The 16,772-nt window shown below is 36.5% G+C and overlaps 1 protein-coding gene and 1 long non-coding RNA gene across 3 annotated transcripts in view; both read left to right on the top strand.

The window, feature by feature from the left end:
- Positions 1-1,814: 1,814 nt before the first annotated feature.
- Positions 1,815-2,568, top strand: LOC149895573 (uncharacterized). Its single transcript, XR_016458478.1, has 2 exons — positions 1,815-2,130; positions 2,455-2,568. It is a non-coding gene; the product is annotated as an uncharacterized LOC149895573 (long non-coding RNA).
- Positions 2,569-3,219: 651 nt separating this feature from the next.
- Positions 3,220-16,772, top strand: part of LOC149895572 (uncharacterized) — a 31,046-nt gene continuing 17,493 nt past the window's right edge. For both annotated transcript variants that reach the window (XM_090118949.1, XM_090118948.1), the window contains exons 1-10: positions 3,220-3,484; positions 4,060-4,240; positions 5,501-5,693; positions 6,720-6,821; positions 8,396-8,521; positions 9,079-9,274; positions 9,905-9,977; positions 10,484-10,549; positions 10,862-11,005; positions 11,327-11,475. In XM_090118949.1, the coding sequence (XP_089975075.1) occupies positions 3,300-3,484; positions 4,060-4,240; positions 5,501-5,693; positions 6,720-6,821; positions 8,396-8,521; positions 9,079-9,274; positions 9,905-9,977; positions 10,484-10,549; positions 10,862-11,005; positions 11,327-11,475 (1,415 nt within the window). In that variant the 5' untranslated portion in view covers positions 3,220-3,299. The remainder of the gene's footprint in view (positions 3,485-4,059; positions 4,241-5,500; positions 5,694-6,719; positions 6,822-8,395; positions 8,522-9,078; positions 9,275-9,904; positions 9,978-10,483; positions 10,550-10,861; positions 11,006-11,326; positions 11,476-16,772) is intronic.

Here is a 16,772-nt window from a genome sequence, read left to right as displayed (position 1 = left end):
TAAATGTTAAAGCTCCTTAACTAAAACAGGGCTATCTTATTATTAGATAAATAGCAGTGAATAGAAAATTTTATCAAGCAACCAGCAACTCACTATCACTTTGCTCATAATTAGGTTCACAAAATCTCTTTATAACATACGTTGCTATGGGAGAGATTATACTGGTCAGTCGTTACATACTTTTGGAATGTATGGTACATTCTAAAAGTCCTAGTAATTCAATTTTATAGCACCTTTTTTTAACAACTCCAGTTGTTATTACATCTTTAGTTAACTGTTAAGTAAGTGCATTTCCACAGTACGGTTAAAAAATTGAGTGCTACAGAAACGATGGAAATATTGAATGGAAGTTAGGCAAGGCGGAAGGGCTGGCTTTTGTGCGAGAGTATACAAAATGACGCGTCCGCAACGAATTCGCTGCGCAACCGCGGCGTGTTCGTTGCGCGCCCGCAACGTATTCGTTGCGCACCCGCTCCGCTTTGAAACCGCTCGCAATCCGCTAGTGTGATATGTCACTTAGTATTAAGCCCGTGCACCGATATCAAACCTTTTCAGTAAATAGCACATCTAAATAATATGAAAACTTTTTTATTTTTTGAAGTCGGTTGTTTTTAACGTAGTTATTATTATTGGGAAAATAAATATTCTAAGTGACATATCACACTAGCGGATTGCGAGCGGTTTCAAAGCGGAGCGGGTGCGCAACGAATACGTTGCGGGCGCGCAACGAACACGCCGCGGTTGCGCAGCGAATTCGTTGCGGACGCGTCATTTTGTATACTCTCGCACAAAAGCCAGCCCTTCCGCCTTGCCTAACTTCCATTCAATATTTCCATCGTTTCTGTAGCACTCAATTTTTTAACCGTACTGTGGAAATGCACTTACTTAACAGTTAACTAAAGATGTAATAACAACTGGAGTTGTTAAAAAAAGGTGCTATAAAATTGAATTACTAGGACTTTTAGAATGTACCATACATTCCAAAAGTATGTAACGACTGACCAGTATAATCTCTCCCATAGCAACGTATGTTATAAAGAGATTTTGTGAACCTAATTATGAGCAAAGTGATAGTGAGTTGCTGGTTGCTTGATAAAATTTTCTATTCACTGCTATTTATCTAATAATAAGATAGCCCTGTTTTAGTTAAGGAGCTTTAACATTTATTTCACTAATGAACTTTCTTAATGAGCAATTAAGTTATCTGATTGCATTTCGACCAAGATTTAATAGATAAAACAATACCCTAAACATTAACATGTTATGAAACTCGTAAAAAATAATGATCTCATAATTATTATACTATCACAAGTTATAAGTAACAACCAGCACGGATTCCATTTTGTTAATGAGTGTACATGACTGCGACGTAAACGTTGCGCATCTGCCACGCGTCCGCAACGAATTCGCTGCGCAACCGCAACGTATTCGTTGCGCACCCGCTCCGCTTTGAAACCGCTCGCAATCCGCTAGTGTGATATGTCACTAAGTGCTTAGTACTTGGCACCGACTTCAAACCTATTTAATAAATAGCTTATCTAAATATGGAGTAATTAATAATATGTGTCAAATCTTTTTTTATTTTTTACTTTTTGAAGTAGGTATTTTTAACGTAGTTAATTTTATTTAATACTTTTTAGTGCATCAAAGTTACTTGCTACATTTCAATTAAATCATCGCGATCAGACAAAAATGCTAATAAAATAAAAATTATAATCGGTGTACATGCATACATATAAAAAAAGCATACAGGCCGAATTGATAACCTCCTCCTTTTTTTGAAGTCGGTTAAAAAGCGACGTGATACGTATAGTACGACATAAAAGAGATGAAATTAATTATTTTGGAACTAATTCGTTTTTCATTACCTGGCAACCCTGAATTGGCAATGTAGCTGTCAAGTTGAATAAAAATTTGTTGTTTTTTTCGTGAAGTGGAGAATTATTGAGATAAAATTGTTATTTAGAACAAGAAATTTAAATAAAAAAGGAGACATCATGAAAAAGGTTAAACGTAGCGGTGTCCGTGATGTGGTGTATAAAGTTTTTATTCGGTGTTTGTCCGAATTTCAAGCTGGAAATTTATTGACTGATTTGGAAAACGTTTACAAACGTACAGCAGAATATACCGGTGAGATTCCATTTATTTTTGCTCAGTACTACGTAAAATAGAATATTCCATTAGTGACGAGTGTTTAATGTATGTATGTATGGCGATTATTACGTTTTCGCAATTTAATTTGAGGTTATTTGTATGTAAACAAAAACTAGTTTTTATAGTGCGACCAGCACAATTTGAGTCAAGAAGTTATATCCAATCCAACCAGCCTCAAATAAAGTACCTAGTTTAGATTTTACTACATAGTATAGTGATAACTGTTTTCATACAACTATCTATCTATTAATCAATCAAACCATAAGAAAAAAAATCATATTTACTGTATCATATTTACAGATACTGAAGATGCCCCGTACCCTCTTGCCAGTACTTCGAAACAGAGTGATGATCAGTCCTTTGAAGGAGTAGAATATTTAGATTTTGATGAATTATATTAATGTACAAAATTTATCTACAAAAAAAATAAAATTAAGTGGTTTTCAAATCGCCTTGTTTTTTTCTACCCGACGGACCCAGAAAGAGGGTAATGTGTTTGAGCTGCATGTATGCTTGTTTGTTTGTATGTTTGATTCTATGTGCGCCTCTGCAGTCTAAACACTTGACCGATTTTTATAAAATAACTAATTCCAAATACATTTAAGTAAAATTTGACCTAGGTAGGTCAATTAAAATACTAATGTATTTTTGTCTTAAATTTACACTATTGCTACAATGAAACAATTATAACGGTTTAAATCGCGGTATTTATTTTAGATTATATTATATAGATTTTTGGATTTTTATTCTATAGTATCAAGATCGCTTGCGTCGCAGTATCAGTGTTGCTATATGAGCGACGGTGGCGCCCTCATTTATTTTCATCTCTTTTGTGTCGCACTGTACTTTCAATGGTTCTTCAAGGGTTCCTTCTTCCAAAGTTCTTCATGTTCTTCATAGAACTGCTTCTTTGTGTCTATGGTTTTCCTGATTCTAATAAAATTCTCTATGGTTCTAAAAAGTACTCAAACGTCAAATGACAATGACGTTTAGTAAAATTAAAATACGTCAAATTTCAATTATTGTCAACTGTCATTAGTAACTAATACATAATCTGTGGTCATTAGGCGGCTGTGAGACGCGATTCATGCACTACCTATTGTTTTTATTTATAAAAAAACGCTGTGAAAACATATAAATGTGAAATGAGTTCGATACAAGAGCGTTTGCAACTAAAACGGGTGCCGCTGGACACATGGAACGTTCGGGAGCAGCTATGTCTCGCGTCCGCGGTCGTCAGAAGCGGCGACCAAAATTGGATGTCTGTTTCACGAGCTTTGAAGACTATAGGAGAACCTAATAGACCTGCCGATTGGTATTCACAAAAAAGGTGTGTATAGATTGGCCATTCGTTACATCTGACCGATAAAATCAAACGAAGTATTGTCTATATCACGCAGGAATCAAAGTTGAACTTGTAAAATAAATTTTCAAAATCGGGTATGTAGTTATGATGCAATTACCGTTTGTTAGAATTTTACTCAAGAACTACTAAACTTATTTTTAAATTATTTACCATTAGATAGGCACAACCTTACCATGTAACATATTTCATAAAGTTGGGACTTTATAGCATAAAATCTCTATTGTATTATCATAATAAAGAAGAAAAGATGTTGAACACTAATCTCGGAAATGGACCGATTCTAATAGTTCTTTCACTGTTGGATATGTAAAATATATCATCAATTAGAAATCTAAATAATATCACACTTGATAATGAATAATATTCACAGTTCTTTGGCATATTATGATAATATATTATGATATTACGTATGTAATTTTTAAAATTGTAAAACTGACATGATTAAAATTGAGCTTACTGTGGGACTAGGTCGATTTGTGTAATAATGTCCTATAATATTTATTTATTTATTAATACCGACATTTGATTTGATTTCCAAGTTGCGCAGCGCAATATGGCGCTCTACTGGAGCACGTGGAAACGCCGAAGCGCAAGAAACGCAACTCGGAGGGCGGCGTGGAGACGCCACAAGAGAGCATACTCAAACGTCTTACAGAGCAACGGATACATGAGATACAGAATAACATAGCAGAGATGAACCAGCAGTATGAGCAGTTGAAGGTAGGATTTGAATTTGAGTGAAAAATTTGATTTGAATTTAAAATGTTTTATTATCTACTAGCGACCCGCCCCGGCTTCGCACGGGTGCAATGCTGATACACTACAGAAAAACTGTGAACGTTGTATATAAAAACATAGCGGCCCGGCCGGCCGGTACCGCCGCAAACGCTACGTCCCGCAATTTTTAAATCTGTAATAACTTCGAAAATAATCACTTAAATCATACGGTGTAAAGTGCCATATAGATCTATATTAAATGAACAATGTATTCAAGGTATTTAATTGGTTAAGGATTAATGCTGTATTGGTGAAAATCGCTTCGAAAATTAGCTATTATTTGTCGTAAAAAGTAAATGACAAAAAAATGTTATTGTGGGTCATCTATAAGAGATAGACATATACCATCGCGGACTTTTCTGTAGACCTTTTCAATGTGTATAATACTTAGTACATTATTTTGATAAAACTCGTAGGGTTTAGCCTGCGTTTGCAATATAAGCGGAAACAATGTAATTTTTTACGACATCACATTAGAAACCTCAAAAATAACAGTACTTCTCTACTATTTAATGGATGTTATTATACATATAAACCTTCCTCTTGAATCACTCTATCTATTAAAAAAAACCGCATCAAAATCCGTTGCGTAGTTTCAAAGATTTAAGCGTACAAAGGGACATAGGGACAGGGAAAGCGACTTTGTTTTATACTATGTAGTGATACTATTTGTTTGTTTGTTTTAACGCACCAATCTAGGGAACTACTAGTCTAGTATAATATTTATAATAATATAATAAATATTATAAAGCTGAAGAGTTTGTTTGTTTGTTTGAACGCGCTAATCACAGGAACTACTGGTCCGATTTGAAAAATTCTTCCGGTGTTGGATAGCCCATTCATCGGGGAAGGCTATAGGCTATATATCATCACCCTAAGACCAACAGGAGCAGAGCCACACGGGTGAAACCGCGGGGCGCAGCTAGTGTGTTGATAAATGTATGTGCGCATGAAAATGTAGGCTAGTTTTGAATCACAATAAGAAAATAATTAATCCAAACACTTGATAAAATTCTTCTGAAATTGAAAATTGTAGTTGAATTTGATTTTGAATTCAAATCCATTCATATACAAAACATATTCATACATTAAACTTAGTATTTGTGAAATTTTGATCAAATTCAAAATAAATTCAAGCACTTCACTATTTGTGGAATCAAAATTGACGGTTATTTTGAAATTTGAATTTGAATTCAAATATAGAATGAGATAACAGAGGTGCGCAACACGAACACGCCCGAAGAGCGTCTACACGAGCTCTGGTCTGGTATAGAAGCGGCTAAGCGTGCGAGGGAGAAGGAGAGTGCCCGCCGCGCCGCGTGGCTGAAAGAGAGGGAAGATAAGAGGGCAAGAGCTGAGCGCACGTGGCGCCCGAACGCTCAGCCTACTGCAGCGGGTGAGTGTGTTTGTACGTGTAAATATCAGGAATTAAAAACACATAAGTGTATTGTCAATGTATATTGTGTTTACACACAAATAGCAATTAATTTTGTGTGTATGTCGTGGCCATATCGTAGATTTGCTCATTTCATGAAATGGCAACGACATGTACACACTTAAAAATATGAAAACTTAGTAATATTTACGTTAATTCACTTAGAGCTAGCGCACACGAGCAACTTTGTCTCCGCAACTATTTTGTCTCTCCCATCAATTGTATGGGGAGTTGCGTCGCTACGTGCGCGCACTTTCATACTAGCCCATGGGTGGGAGAGACAAAATAGTTGCGGAGACAAAGTTGCTCGTGCGCGCTGGCTCTAATGCTAATATTTCTATTTTTTTTATAGAATTAAATTCGCTTTAAGAACATTTGAATGAATAAATAAATGATTAATAAAAATTAGATCTTTATTAGACTTCTCCTTATACTACATGATCCCAAATCTGCCAACGAATTTCTTTTAAATATATTTTTTTTTTCAAATATCAATATTATGTACATAATATAAAATATTATACACTGATAAAACAATATATTAATTTGACACAAAAAAGAGCGTGTGTGCCGAGCGCACGTGTCAGAAGTGAAACTCGACAATACCAAAATCGTCGCCTCACTCAATGACGTGACGGTATTGCCTTGAAATTTTACACTTGAATGAGTTTGTGATTGCATCATTAATGTAAATTACATCATGTAAGAAATATGTTAAATAAAAAAAAATGTGTGCGTGTACTAGTGTACACACGTAAGAAGTGAAACTTCTTTATGACCTTATTTTTTCAAAAAATAATTTACTATATGCAACTTTACAGAAATACGTTGAATCACGCGTGGTAGGGATATGAAAAAGATGGCGCGTAACGGAAAAATGTCACGCGTAACGAAAAATGTTACACTAAATTTTTTTCCAACCCCGATAAAGAAGATTCACTTCAAAATTATAATTATTTTTAATTTTTATATATTGATGTATTACAGCAACATCGTCGACACCCTCTTCGCCGCTACTATCGTCGTTGTTAAAATCGACCCCTGTGGTCACAACACCGCAGCACATAACACATCCCGCTAATGTGGTTGGTGAGTGAATTGATTTGATTTGATATTTGATTTGATTTGATATTTGATTTGATTTGATATTTGATTTGATTTGATATTTGAATTGATTTGAACTATGGAGTTTCTTGCCGGTTCTTCTCCATAGATACTGCTTTCCGAATCGGTGGTAAATGTTAAAAATATTTAATGACGTTTCAAAAGTGCTTCTCGAAGAAGTCTAATTGAATAAATAAATGTTTGAGTTTGATTTGAATCACAACATACATGTGCTTTGATATTTAAAATTACAGAACAGATTTTGATGGGATTTTTTGTCATAGATTAACTGGTTCTCCAGGAAGGCTATAGTATATAATTTGTTAAGATTTAAAACAAGCAGGTGAAGCCGCGGGCGGAATGCTTACTAATTATTATTATAGATTTAAAAGAAAATATTGTTTTATTTGTCTTTGATGGAACAAAGTAATTAACAATTTTTTAAATGAAGGTAGTTAAATATATATTATTTCAATTGTTTTATCGATATTTTTTTGTAATTGGATAATTTTACTTCACTTTTGTTTTAGTTCTTTATATTGTAATACTAGCTTACCGCACGCGGCTTCGCCCGCTTTGTCTAAAACCTAAAATCTTCCGCTTGAATCACTCTATCTATTAAAATAAAACCGGCCAAGTGCGAGTCGGGCTCGCGCACAAAGGGTTCCGTAGCAGCAAATATAATAAATTACAGTTAAATCAACCTATCTCAAAAACTATAAGAGATACTTTGATCAAACCAAAAATCGTTGAAAGAGTTAATTAGCATGCATCACCTCTATTTTTTTTAGAATTTTATACCCCGTAGTTATAAAAATAGAGGGGGGGGGACATACTTTTTACGACTTTGAGAGCTGATATCTCAAAAACCGTTCACTTTAAGAAAAATGTTTTTTAGAAAACTTTATATCATTTTAAAAGACCTTTCCATTGATACCCCACACGGGTATGTACATCGAAAAAAAAAATTTCATCCCTCAGTTACATGTATGGGGGGCCCCACCCCCAATTCTTTTTTTTACTATTTAGTGTCATATTTTTGTAGCGGTTCATACAACACATATTCCCATCAAATTTCATCACTGTAGTACTTATAGTTTCCGAGTAAATCGGCTGTGACAGACGGACAGACGGACAGACGGACAGACGGACATGACGAAACTATAAGGGTTCCGTTTTTGCCATTTTGGCTACGGAACCCTAAAAACCGCATCAAAATCCGTTGCGTAGTTTTAAAGATTTAATAAGCATACAAAGGGACATAGGGAAATAGGGACAGAGAAAGCGACTTTGTTTTATACTATACCAGATTTCCTCCCGCGGCTTCGCCCGCGTTTTCAAAGAAAAACCCGCATAGTTCCCGTTCCCGTGGGATTTCCGGGATAAAACCTATCCTATGTGTTAATCCAAGTTACCCTCTATATGTGTGCTAAATTTCATTGTAATCGGTTCTGTAGTTTTTACGTGAAAGAGTAACAAACATCCATACATCCATACATCCATATTTACAAACTTTCGCCTTTATAATAGTATTAAGATAAGATTTTTCGTACTTTCAGACGCAATTTCACCAAGTGCTGGAGCACCCACACTATCGCTCCTTTTGGAACAACCACATGAAAATAAACACGCCGCTATAGAACATATAAAGAGTCAGTTGGTGCAAATTGAACATCAGTTGAAAGGTGAGTTGGTTTGAGTTGGTCAAAGTGGTGGTTAAAGGGGATTTGAGTTGGTCAAAGTGTTGGTAAAAGTTTATTTGAGTTGGTCAAAGTGATAGTAAAAGCTGATTTGAGTTGGTCAACGCTATGTTTAATGGAAATTTAAGTTGGTCAAAGTGAGTTTGATTTGGTCAAATTTAATGACAAATTAATTAATACGAATTGATAAAATAATGTGAATTTGACATCATTATAACCAATTTAAAATTAATACGCCGAAAAGCCACAGGTTCGAAACCCGCCCGAACTGTATTATTAACTTTTTTGACATTTTATATTGTTATAAAGTAATAAAATTGTTTTGTATAGAAGATTTTTAATGTAATAGATTATTTTTTGCCTAAGGAGTAAAATGTACCACTGGAAGAAACTTGTTCCCACGACACAGGGAGTCCTAGTGTGGGAGCAATGGTTTTCAATTTCTATTTGTACCTTATATTTTGGAAATAAAGTTATTGTTTATTGTTTATTTTAATGTTGTGATAAACAAATAGAGACAAACATTATCATTATTGTTCCAGCTAGCACGAGCTCCCCCTCCCTGCCCCCATCCCCATCCCTCCCCTCTCTCCCCCCTCCCCTCCCCCTCCCCACCCCCCTCCCCACCCCCTCAGTGGATATTGACGATATAGAGATAAAGGCGGAGGATGTTTACGCATTCAGAGATATAGATATTAATATACCGCCCGTCGCTGCTATGCATAAGGGGACGCAGAGGTTAGTTGTGTATTTTTATTTAACACTAGCGGTCCGCCCCGGCTTCGCCCGGGGTACATATTTACGTTTTCTCAACATAAGAACCATCCTCGTACTTCAAGGAATATATTAAAAAAAGAATTATCGAAATCGGTCCTCCCGTTCACACGTGATGCCGTGACAAGGCGAAACGGGTTTCATTTTTATATATATAGATTATTGTTGCTGATAATCATGCATATATATAATTTTTAAATAAATACTCATATATAGATAATTAACACCCGGACACAGAGCAAATACATATGTTCATCACACAAATATTTGCCCCGGGTGGGATCAAACCCACGACCTCTGGCTTGTAAGGTTGGGTCACTACCAACTAAGCCAACCGGTCAGTCAAACGAGAGGGCATTAAGAACAAAATTAAAAAAAAGTTAGTAGAGGCTCAGACGTCATTTATACGTTTGATCCAACTACCCTCACTTTGCTAAGTCGTTGACTTGCTGCGATTTGTTATCAACTACCTACATCAATTAGGTAGCTGTGTAGAATCGCAGTACATTCTTATTACATTCAAACTAATATTTAACCCGACCTCGCGTGTTATTTCTATAAATAAAATAATTTATACAATTGAACATTTTCCAGGGTCGAAAAACAATATAAAAAAGAGGACGAACAGACAAACGAACCACCACAGCCTGTACAGGAGGAAATTAAGGTAAGTTTTATGTATATTTTTAGAAATTAAATGCAATTTATATAAGTGTTTTAAAATGTGTGTAAAAAAGAGAAACTATCTTTTTCATATTATTATCCATACTCCATACTAATATTATAAATGCGAAAGTAACTCTGTCTGTCTGTCTGTCTGTTACTCAATCACGCCTTAACTACTGAACCAATTTGCATGAAATTTGGTATAGAGATATTTTGATACCCGAGAAAGGACATAGGCTACTTTTTACCCCGGGACATAGGATAGGTTTGATCCTGGAAATCCTATGGGAACAGGAACTATGCGGATTTTTCTTTGACTGCGCGGGCGAAGCCGCGGGTGGAAAATATGTATATACATTTATCGATTAGATTTTGATAAATGAAAATAATGCATTGGTTTTATTAATGTAAATATGAAAGAAGAATAGTGTATTATTATATTATAAAAGAAGAATTATTTAAAAGTAGGAAAATACAAAAAAAAACATTTTTTTATTATTATTATAGATGGAAACCGAGGAGACCGAGCAAATCGTCGAACCGGCTATCGTTGAAACAACTGATGTAGAAATGGTAATTATCATTACTAGTATTTTCTGTTTTAAAGCTTTATTGATATAGGCTACATCCTACTTAATATTATAAATGCGAAAGTTTGTGAGGATGTGTGTGTGTGTGTTTGTTACTCTTTCACGCAAATACTACAGAACCGATTACAATGAAATTTAGCACACATATTATATAGGGTAACTTGGATTAACACATAGGATAGGTTTTATCCCGGAAATCCCACGGGAACGCGGGTTTTTCTTTAAATCGCTGGTGAAGCCGCGGGCGAAAAGCTAGTTCTTTATAAATTATACTTATGTTATTTTTCTTACTTAGACAGAGGAAGTGCCAATAGAAGTGCCACCGGAAGTGCCAGAAAAACCCCCTACCCCGCCACAGGAACCGGAAGTGAGGGTATCGTTCCCGGAAGTTAAGTTTCCGACGACGGAAATTAAAGTTATACAGCCTGAAGTAATAAAGGTAAGTTAAATTTAGAAAAGTGTTTTTTTTTTATTTCCAAAAAATACTTATCAATAAATTTTAAAAATAATTTTACTATTTGAAAGGTTATTTTTTTAATTAACTAACATTTTAAGCTATAGCATTTTTTATTCCGTCTCAACTCAATCGAAGCCGGGAGAAACAGATAGTTTATTATTTATTCAAATTAATATTATTTGTCTTGGCAGATTTATAAAAAGGAAAAAATGAACCATTTTGTTCTCAAAATACAAAAAGTTTAGTCGAAATTGGTCCAGCACTTTAGAAGCAATATAAAACCAACCATAATACAAATTTCAGGTTAAAGAAGAGATACAACCAAAGGAACCGGAGACTCCGCCCCAAGAAGAGACGGTAGAAGTTGTTCAAGAAGAGAAAGAGAAGGAGATAGAGAAAGAGACACCGGTAGTTGAAGAAGAGCCGCCTGTTAAAGAAGAGATCGTAGAAGAGTGAGTTTGATCTCTTTAAATTATTAACTATGGTTTTTTATTACAATAAGGGCTGATTTTTCAATCCTTGGTTAAAACTTATTCGTCGAATAACGTATAGAACTACCATTTCAAAATGTATTCTAATTGCCCGTATTTGACAGTTTACGTGACATTTTAATATTCTCGTGTAATACTTTATTGGACGGATAAATTTTAACCAGGGATTGAAAAATCGGCCCTAAATGCAAAACAATAGTTTGAGAAAGAATTAAACTCAAGGAAAAACACACGCACAAAAAACATCATCACAACAAAAACAACTTTATCACTTATAAGTGTAGTGTATTTGCATTATGAATTATCTGTGCGTGATAATATTTACTAAGTGGGTATTTGAAAAATAAAAAGTCAGTCTCGATTCTAGCCGGTGTGCATTATTTATTCCCGCATTGATTTCCTCATTCATCTTTTAAATATAACATATTTGGCGACGAGGATGGCGAACGACATTCCTTTATCCAATTTGAACATTAAAGAGTTTAATAGTACAACATGTAAATGGAATACATACGTGAGCCAGTTGGAAGCGTGGTTCGACATACATAACCTTAATGCCGCATCACGTACTAAATATTTGATCGCCGTCGTGGGTGCAGAAACTTTGGATTTAATTATCGATTTATGTTACCCTAAAAAACCCGAGGACCTAAATTTTGATGAAATCGTGAAGAAAGTGCGCAACCACCTAATTCCAAAAAAATGTGAGATCGCCGAACGGATGTCTTTTCGCGCTTGCAAACAAGAAGCCGGTCAATCTTTGAACGATTTCATGGCACGGTTGAAACAGATGGCGAGGAATTGCAATTTTGAAGGAACTAAATATTTGGAAGAGAATCTAAGGGATCAGTTTGTGTACGGCATTCGTAGTGATACCATTCGCTTTCGATTATTAACGGAAGAGACTTTAACGTACGCTCGAGCGACAGAGATTGCGTTATCTTTGGAAGCCGCCGATCGAGACTCGCGGGCGGCAGCGGAGCCGCAAGGGCAGGCGGAAGCGGTGCACGCGGTGTACGGCTCGCGGCGGCGCGGGCCAGCGGAGGAGCGCGCGGCGGCGGCGCGAGGCGGCGCGCCGGGCGGCGGCGGCAGGCCGCGAGGGAGCGGCGCGGGCGCGGGCTCGCGCCGGCAGCGCAGCACGGCCGCGGGGCCGACGTGCTGGCGGTGTGCGGGCCAGCACGCTCCACATTTGTGTAGTTTTAGTAAAGTGTCGTGTTATGTGTGCGGCCAGCGTGGTCATATAGCCAAGGTCTGCAAAAAGCGTAAATGTGAAAGGGTAAATCACTTGGGGAGTGATGAATCGAGTGTCGGTGAAGAGTTTACGGACAATTGTGAGACTGTAGGTATTTATACGATGGACATATGTGGCGAGCAGTACGATAATAGTCCTTGGTATGTAAAATTAAGCATTAATGGGGTTTTAATTGATATGCAAGTCGATAGTGGCGCAGGAGTGAGTGTGATTCCTATTTTGTTGTATAAGAAATATTTTTCTCACATGTCTATAACGCCTACTAGTGTTAATTTGAAAATGTATAACGGGCACAGTGTTAAGCCGATGGGTAAAATAAAATGCGATATTTTGTACAAAAATAAAAGTGCTTATGATTTAGATTTAATTATTGTCGATAGCGATGCGACGTCCGCTCTGTTAGGTCGGCAGTGGATGAAAGCATTAAATATTAAATGTATTAATATTAATAGTTTAGAACCGAATAAATCGCATGACGACATTGACGCAGTTCAGTTAATGCGGCACGATGACATATGTAGCCAATTAATGCGTAAATATCCGAATGTATTTAAATCTGGAATCGGTACCTATAATGGCCCAGAGGTTGAATTAAAATTGAAATCAGACGCACGGCCCATTTTCTGTAAAGCTCGTTTGATTCCATACTCACTTCGTGACGCGGTCGATAAAGAATTAGCCCGTCTCCAACAAGAAGGTATTATCTCACCCGTGGATACCAGTGAGTGGGGTACTCCTATTGTACCGGTTATTAAAAGTAATGGAGATATTCGTTTGTGCGGGGATTTTAAGATAACATTAAACCCGGTGTTGTTAGACGACAAATATCCGATTCCTAGAATCGAAGACATTTTTTGTGAGTTACAGGGAGGTAAATTATTTAGTAAAATCGATTTAAGTCATGCGTATCAACAATTGAAGCTGTCGGATGAATCTAAACTCATGTGTTGTATTGTGACTCATAGAGGTATATTTTGTTATAACCGATTACCATTCGGAATTAAAACGGCCGTGAGTATTTTTCAACGATTTATCGACAAATTAATTAAATTAAAGTTTGTTACAACATTTATCGACGATATTTTAATAACGGGTGTTGATGACGCAGATCACATGAAACGATTAATGAGAGTGTTTGATATTTTATCGCAAGCGGGCCTTAGAGTAGCCCCTAATAAATGTAAATTTTTTCAGAGATCTGTTTCATATTTAGGACATGTTATTGATGCGCATGGATTAAGAACGGAAACAGTGAAAATTGATGTAATTAAATCAACGCCTGTACCGTGTAATGTGTCACAATTAAAAGCGTTTTTAGGTCTCGTTAATTACTATGCAAAATTTTTACCAAACCTTAGTACAGTGCTATATCCTTTGCATAATTTATTAAAAAAAAATGTTAAATTTATTTGGTGTACTAATTGTAATAACTCTTTTAAAGAAATCAAGAGAATGTTGTCAGATGACCTGGTGTTGGTCCATTATAATCCAAATTTACCATTGCGCTTATATTGTGACGCGTCGCCGTACGGTGTCGGCGCGGCCCTGATGCAGCGCGACGCTAACAATGCACCCGATTCCGAGCGTCCCGTGGCTCACGCGTCACGTACCTTGACTGCGTCCGAACGTAACTATGCTCAGATTTGTAGGGAAGGCTTAGCTGTTATATTTGCTGTACATAAATTTCATTGTTATTTGTATGGCAGACAATTTACTCTAATAACTGATTGTAAACCGTTAGCAAATATTTTTTATCAAGAAAAAAGTATTCCGCGCATGGTGGCGGGGCGTTTGCAGCGTTGGGCGGTTATTTTAGCAGAATATAATTATAGAATTGAGTGCGTTCGATCAGATAAGAATTGCGTGGCGGACGCATTATCGCGATTGCCGTCCAAACAATTAGACGCTGCGGTATGTAACAATGAATCATTTGAATTTTTAAATTTTGTTGAAAGTTCTTTATCGATAACTTACCGCGACATAGCTCAGTCGACAAAGAAAGACATAATTTTATCTAAGGTACTTATATTTTTAAGGCAAAACTGGGAATTTTGTTTAGATGATAAATTTAAGTTATATTGGAAAGTACGTGACGCCCTTAGTATTGAACAAGAATGTATTATGTTCGGATTACGAGTAGTTATACCGAGTGATTTACGCGAGCGTGTATTATCAGCTTTGCATTCAACTCATCAAGGTATCGTGCGTATGAAATCATTTGCGAGAAGTTATGTGTGGTGGCCGGGGTTAGATAAGGATTTAGAGCGTATTTGCAATGATTGTCGTACGTGTGCGATGGTTCGGCCGGCGCCGGCGCGTGCGGCTACCCATCCGTGGGAGTGGCCGCAGATAGCTTGGTACAGAGTTCATGTAGATTTTTTAAGCCCAAAACTGAACGTATATTATTTTATTCTCATTGATGCATACTCTAAATGGATTGAGGCATTTTTGGTTAAATGTACAAGTGCCGATGTTACTATTAACTGTCTTAGAGGGATTTTCGCTCGTTTCGGTTATCCTTATGAATTAGTTTCGGACAATGGTCCACCATTTAGTAGTAAACAATTTGCTGAGTACCTAGGTGTCGTCCATGTTAAGCATATTTTAGTTTCTCCTTATAAACCAAGTAGCAATGGGGCGGCTGAGAACTCTGTTAAATTAATTAAAAATTGCCTTAAGAAAGCGGAATTAGATGGCGTAGATTGTGATGAAGCCCTGCAAAATTTTCTATTAATGTACCGTAATACAAAACATTGTACCACAGGGCGTTCGCCATCTGAGTTGTTACTTAAAAAAAATGTTAGGACTGCGTTTGATTCACTTAGACCCGATTTGAATGAAATGATTCGACAGAAACAACGCAAACAAATAATATCGAATAGACCGACTCGTGAGTTCTCACTTGGTGATAAAGTACTATTTAGAAAATATAGAAATAATAAATCATTCTGGGTAGAGGGAGTTATTTTAGATAGACTAGGACCTCTTTCCTATAAGGTGGGAGAAGGGAAAATGGCACATAAAAGACACATTGATCAACTCAGAGTTTATAAAAATTATTCGGGATCCGTGGAGCACAGTAGCCAAGAAGACGATGAGTGTGAAACTGCTTCTAAAATCGTTACTACCTTTCCCACCGAAGGTGGCTTAATGTCATCTCGACCAGATACATACAGTGTCTTAAACGATCGTCCAGTCCGGGCTCGCCGAGCCCCGGTTAGGTATGGTTTCGAGTAAAATCTATTGCGTTAATTATATGGACTTTGTTTCATAGCTAAGTTATTTATAAGATGTTCTACTAGCATAAGTTCAATGTTGTTTTAGTTTGTATAAGAGTGCTCGATACGGCTATGTAGTTATATTTTAGTTATAAATACTTTACATTTATATTCTTAAATATATTTCGATTGGTGTCGGGGAGATGTAGTGTATTTGCATTATGAATTATCTGTGCGTGATAATATTTACTAAGTGGGTATTTGAAAAATAAAAAGTCAGTCTCGATTCTAGCCGGTGTGCATTATTTATTCCCGCATTGATTTCCTCATTCATCTTTTAAATATAACAATAAGCTATCTCTGCCAGGCATATAACGTGCTAGCTTTTGCCCGTGGCTTCGCTCGCGTTCAGAAGTATTATTATGAGATTAGTTATTTTTATGTAATCCCCTTGGGGGTAGAATTGATCAAAATCCTTTCTTAGCGGATATCTACTTCATAACATCTGTTTCATACTTTCATCCCCTATTTTATCCCCTTAGTGGGGGGGGGGGGGGGGCAAATGCATGTCAAGCCAACAAGTATCATAAAAATTTCATCCCCTATTTTATACCCTTGGGGGTAGAATTGATCAAAATCCTTTCTTAGCGGATATCTACGTCCAAATTTCAGCCCGATCCGTCCAGTGGTTTGGGCTGTGCGTCGATAGATCACTATTTCCCATTCACTTCATACATTTCCTTTCCCATCAGGTTGCCTGGTAGAGATTGCTGCGTAGCAATAAGGCC

This window comes from Colias eurytheme, chromosome 31 (genome assembly GCF_061535395.1).
Source record: "Colias eurytheme isolate Ceu_HAF_F1 chromosome 31, ilColEury1 Martin Lab GWU primary, whole genome shotgun sequence".
Classification (NCBI taxonomy): Eukaryota; Metazoa; Arthropoda; class Insecta; order Lepidoptera; family Pieridae; genus Colias; species Colias eurytheme.
Note: the sequence above shows the minus strand (reverse complement) of the source record. Positions and strands in the feature narration are given on the sequence as shown.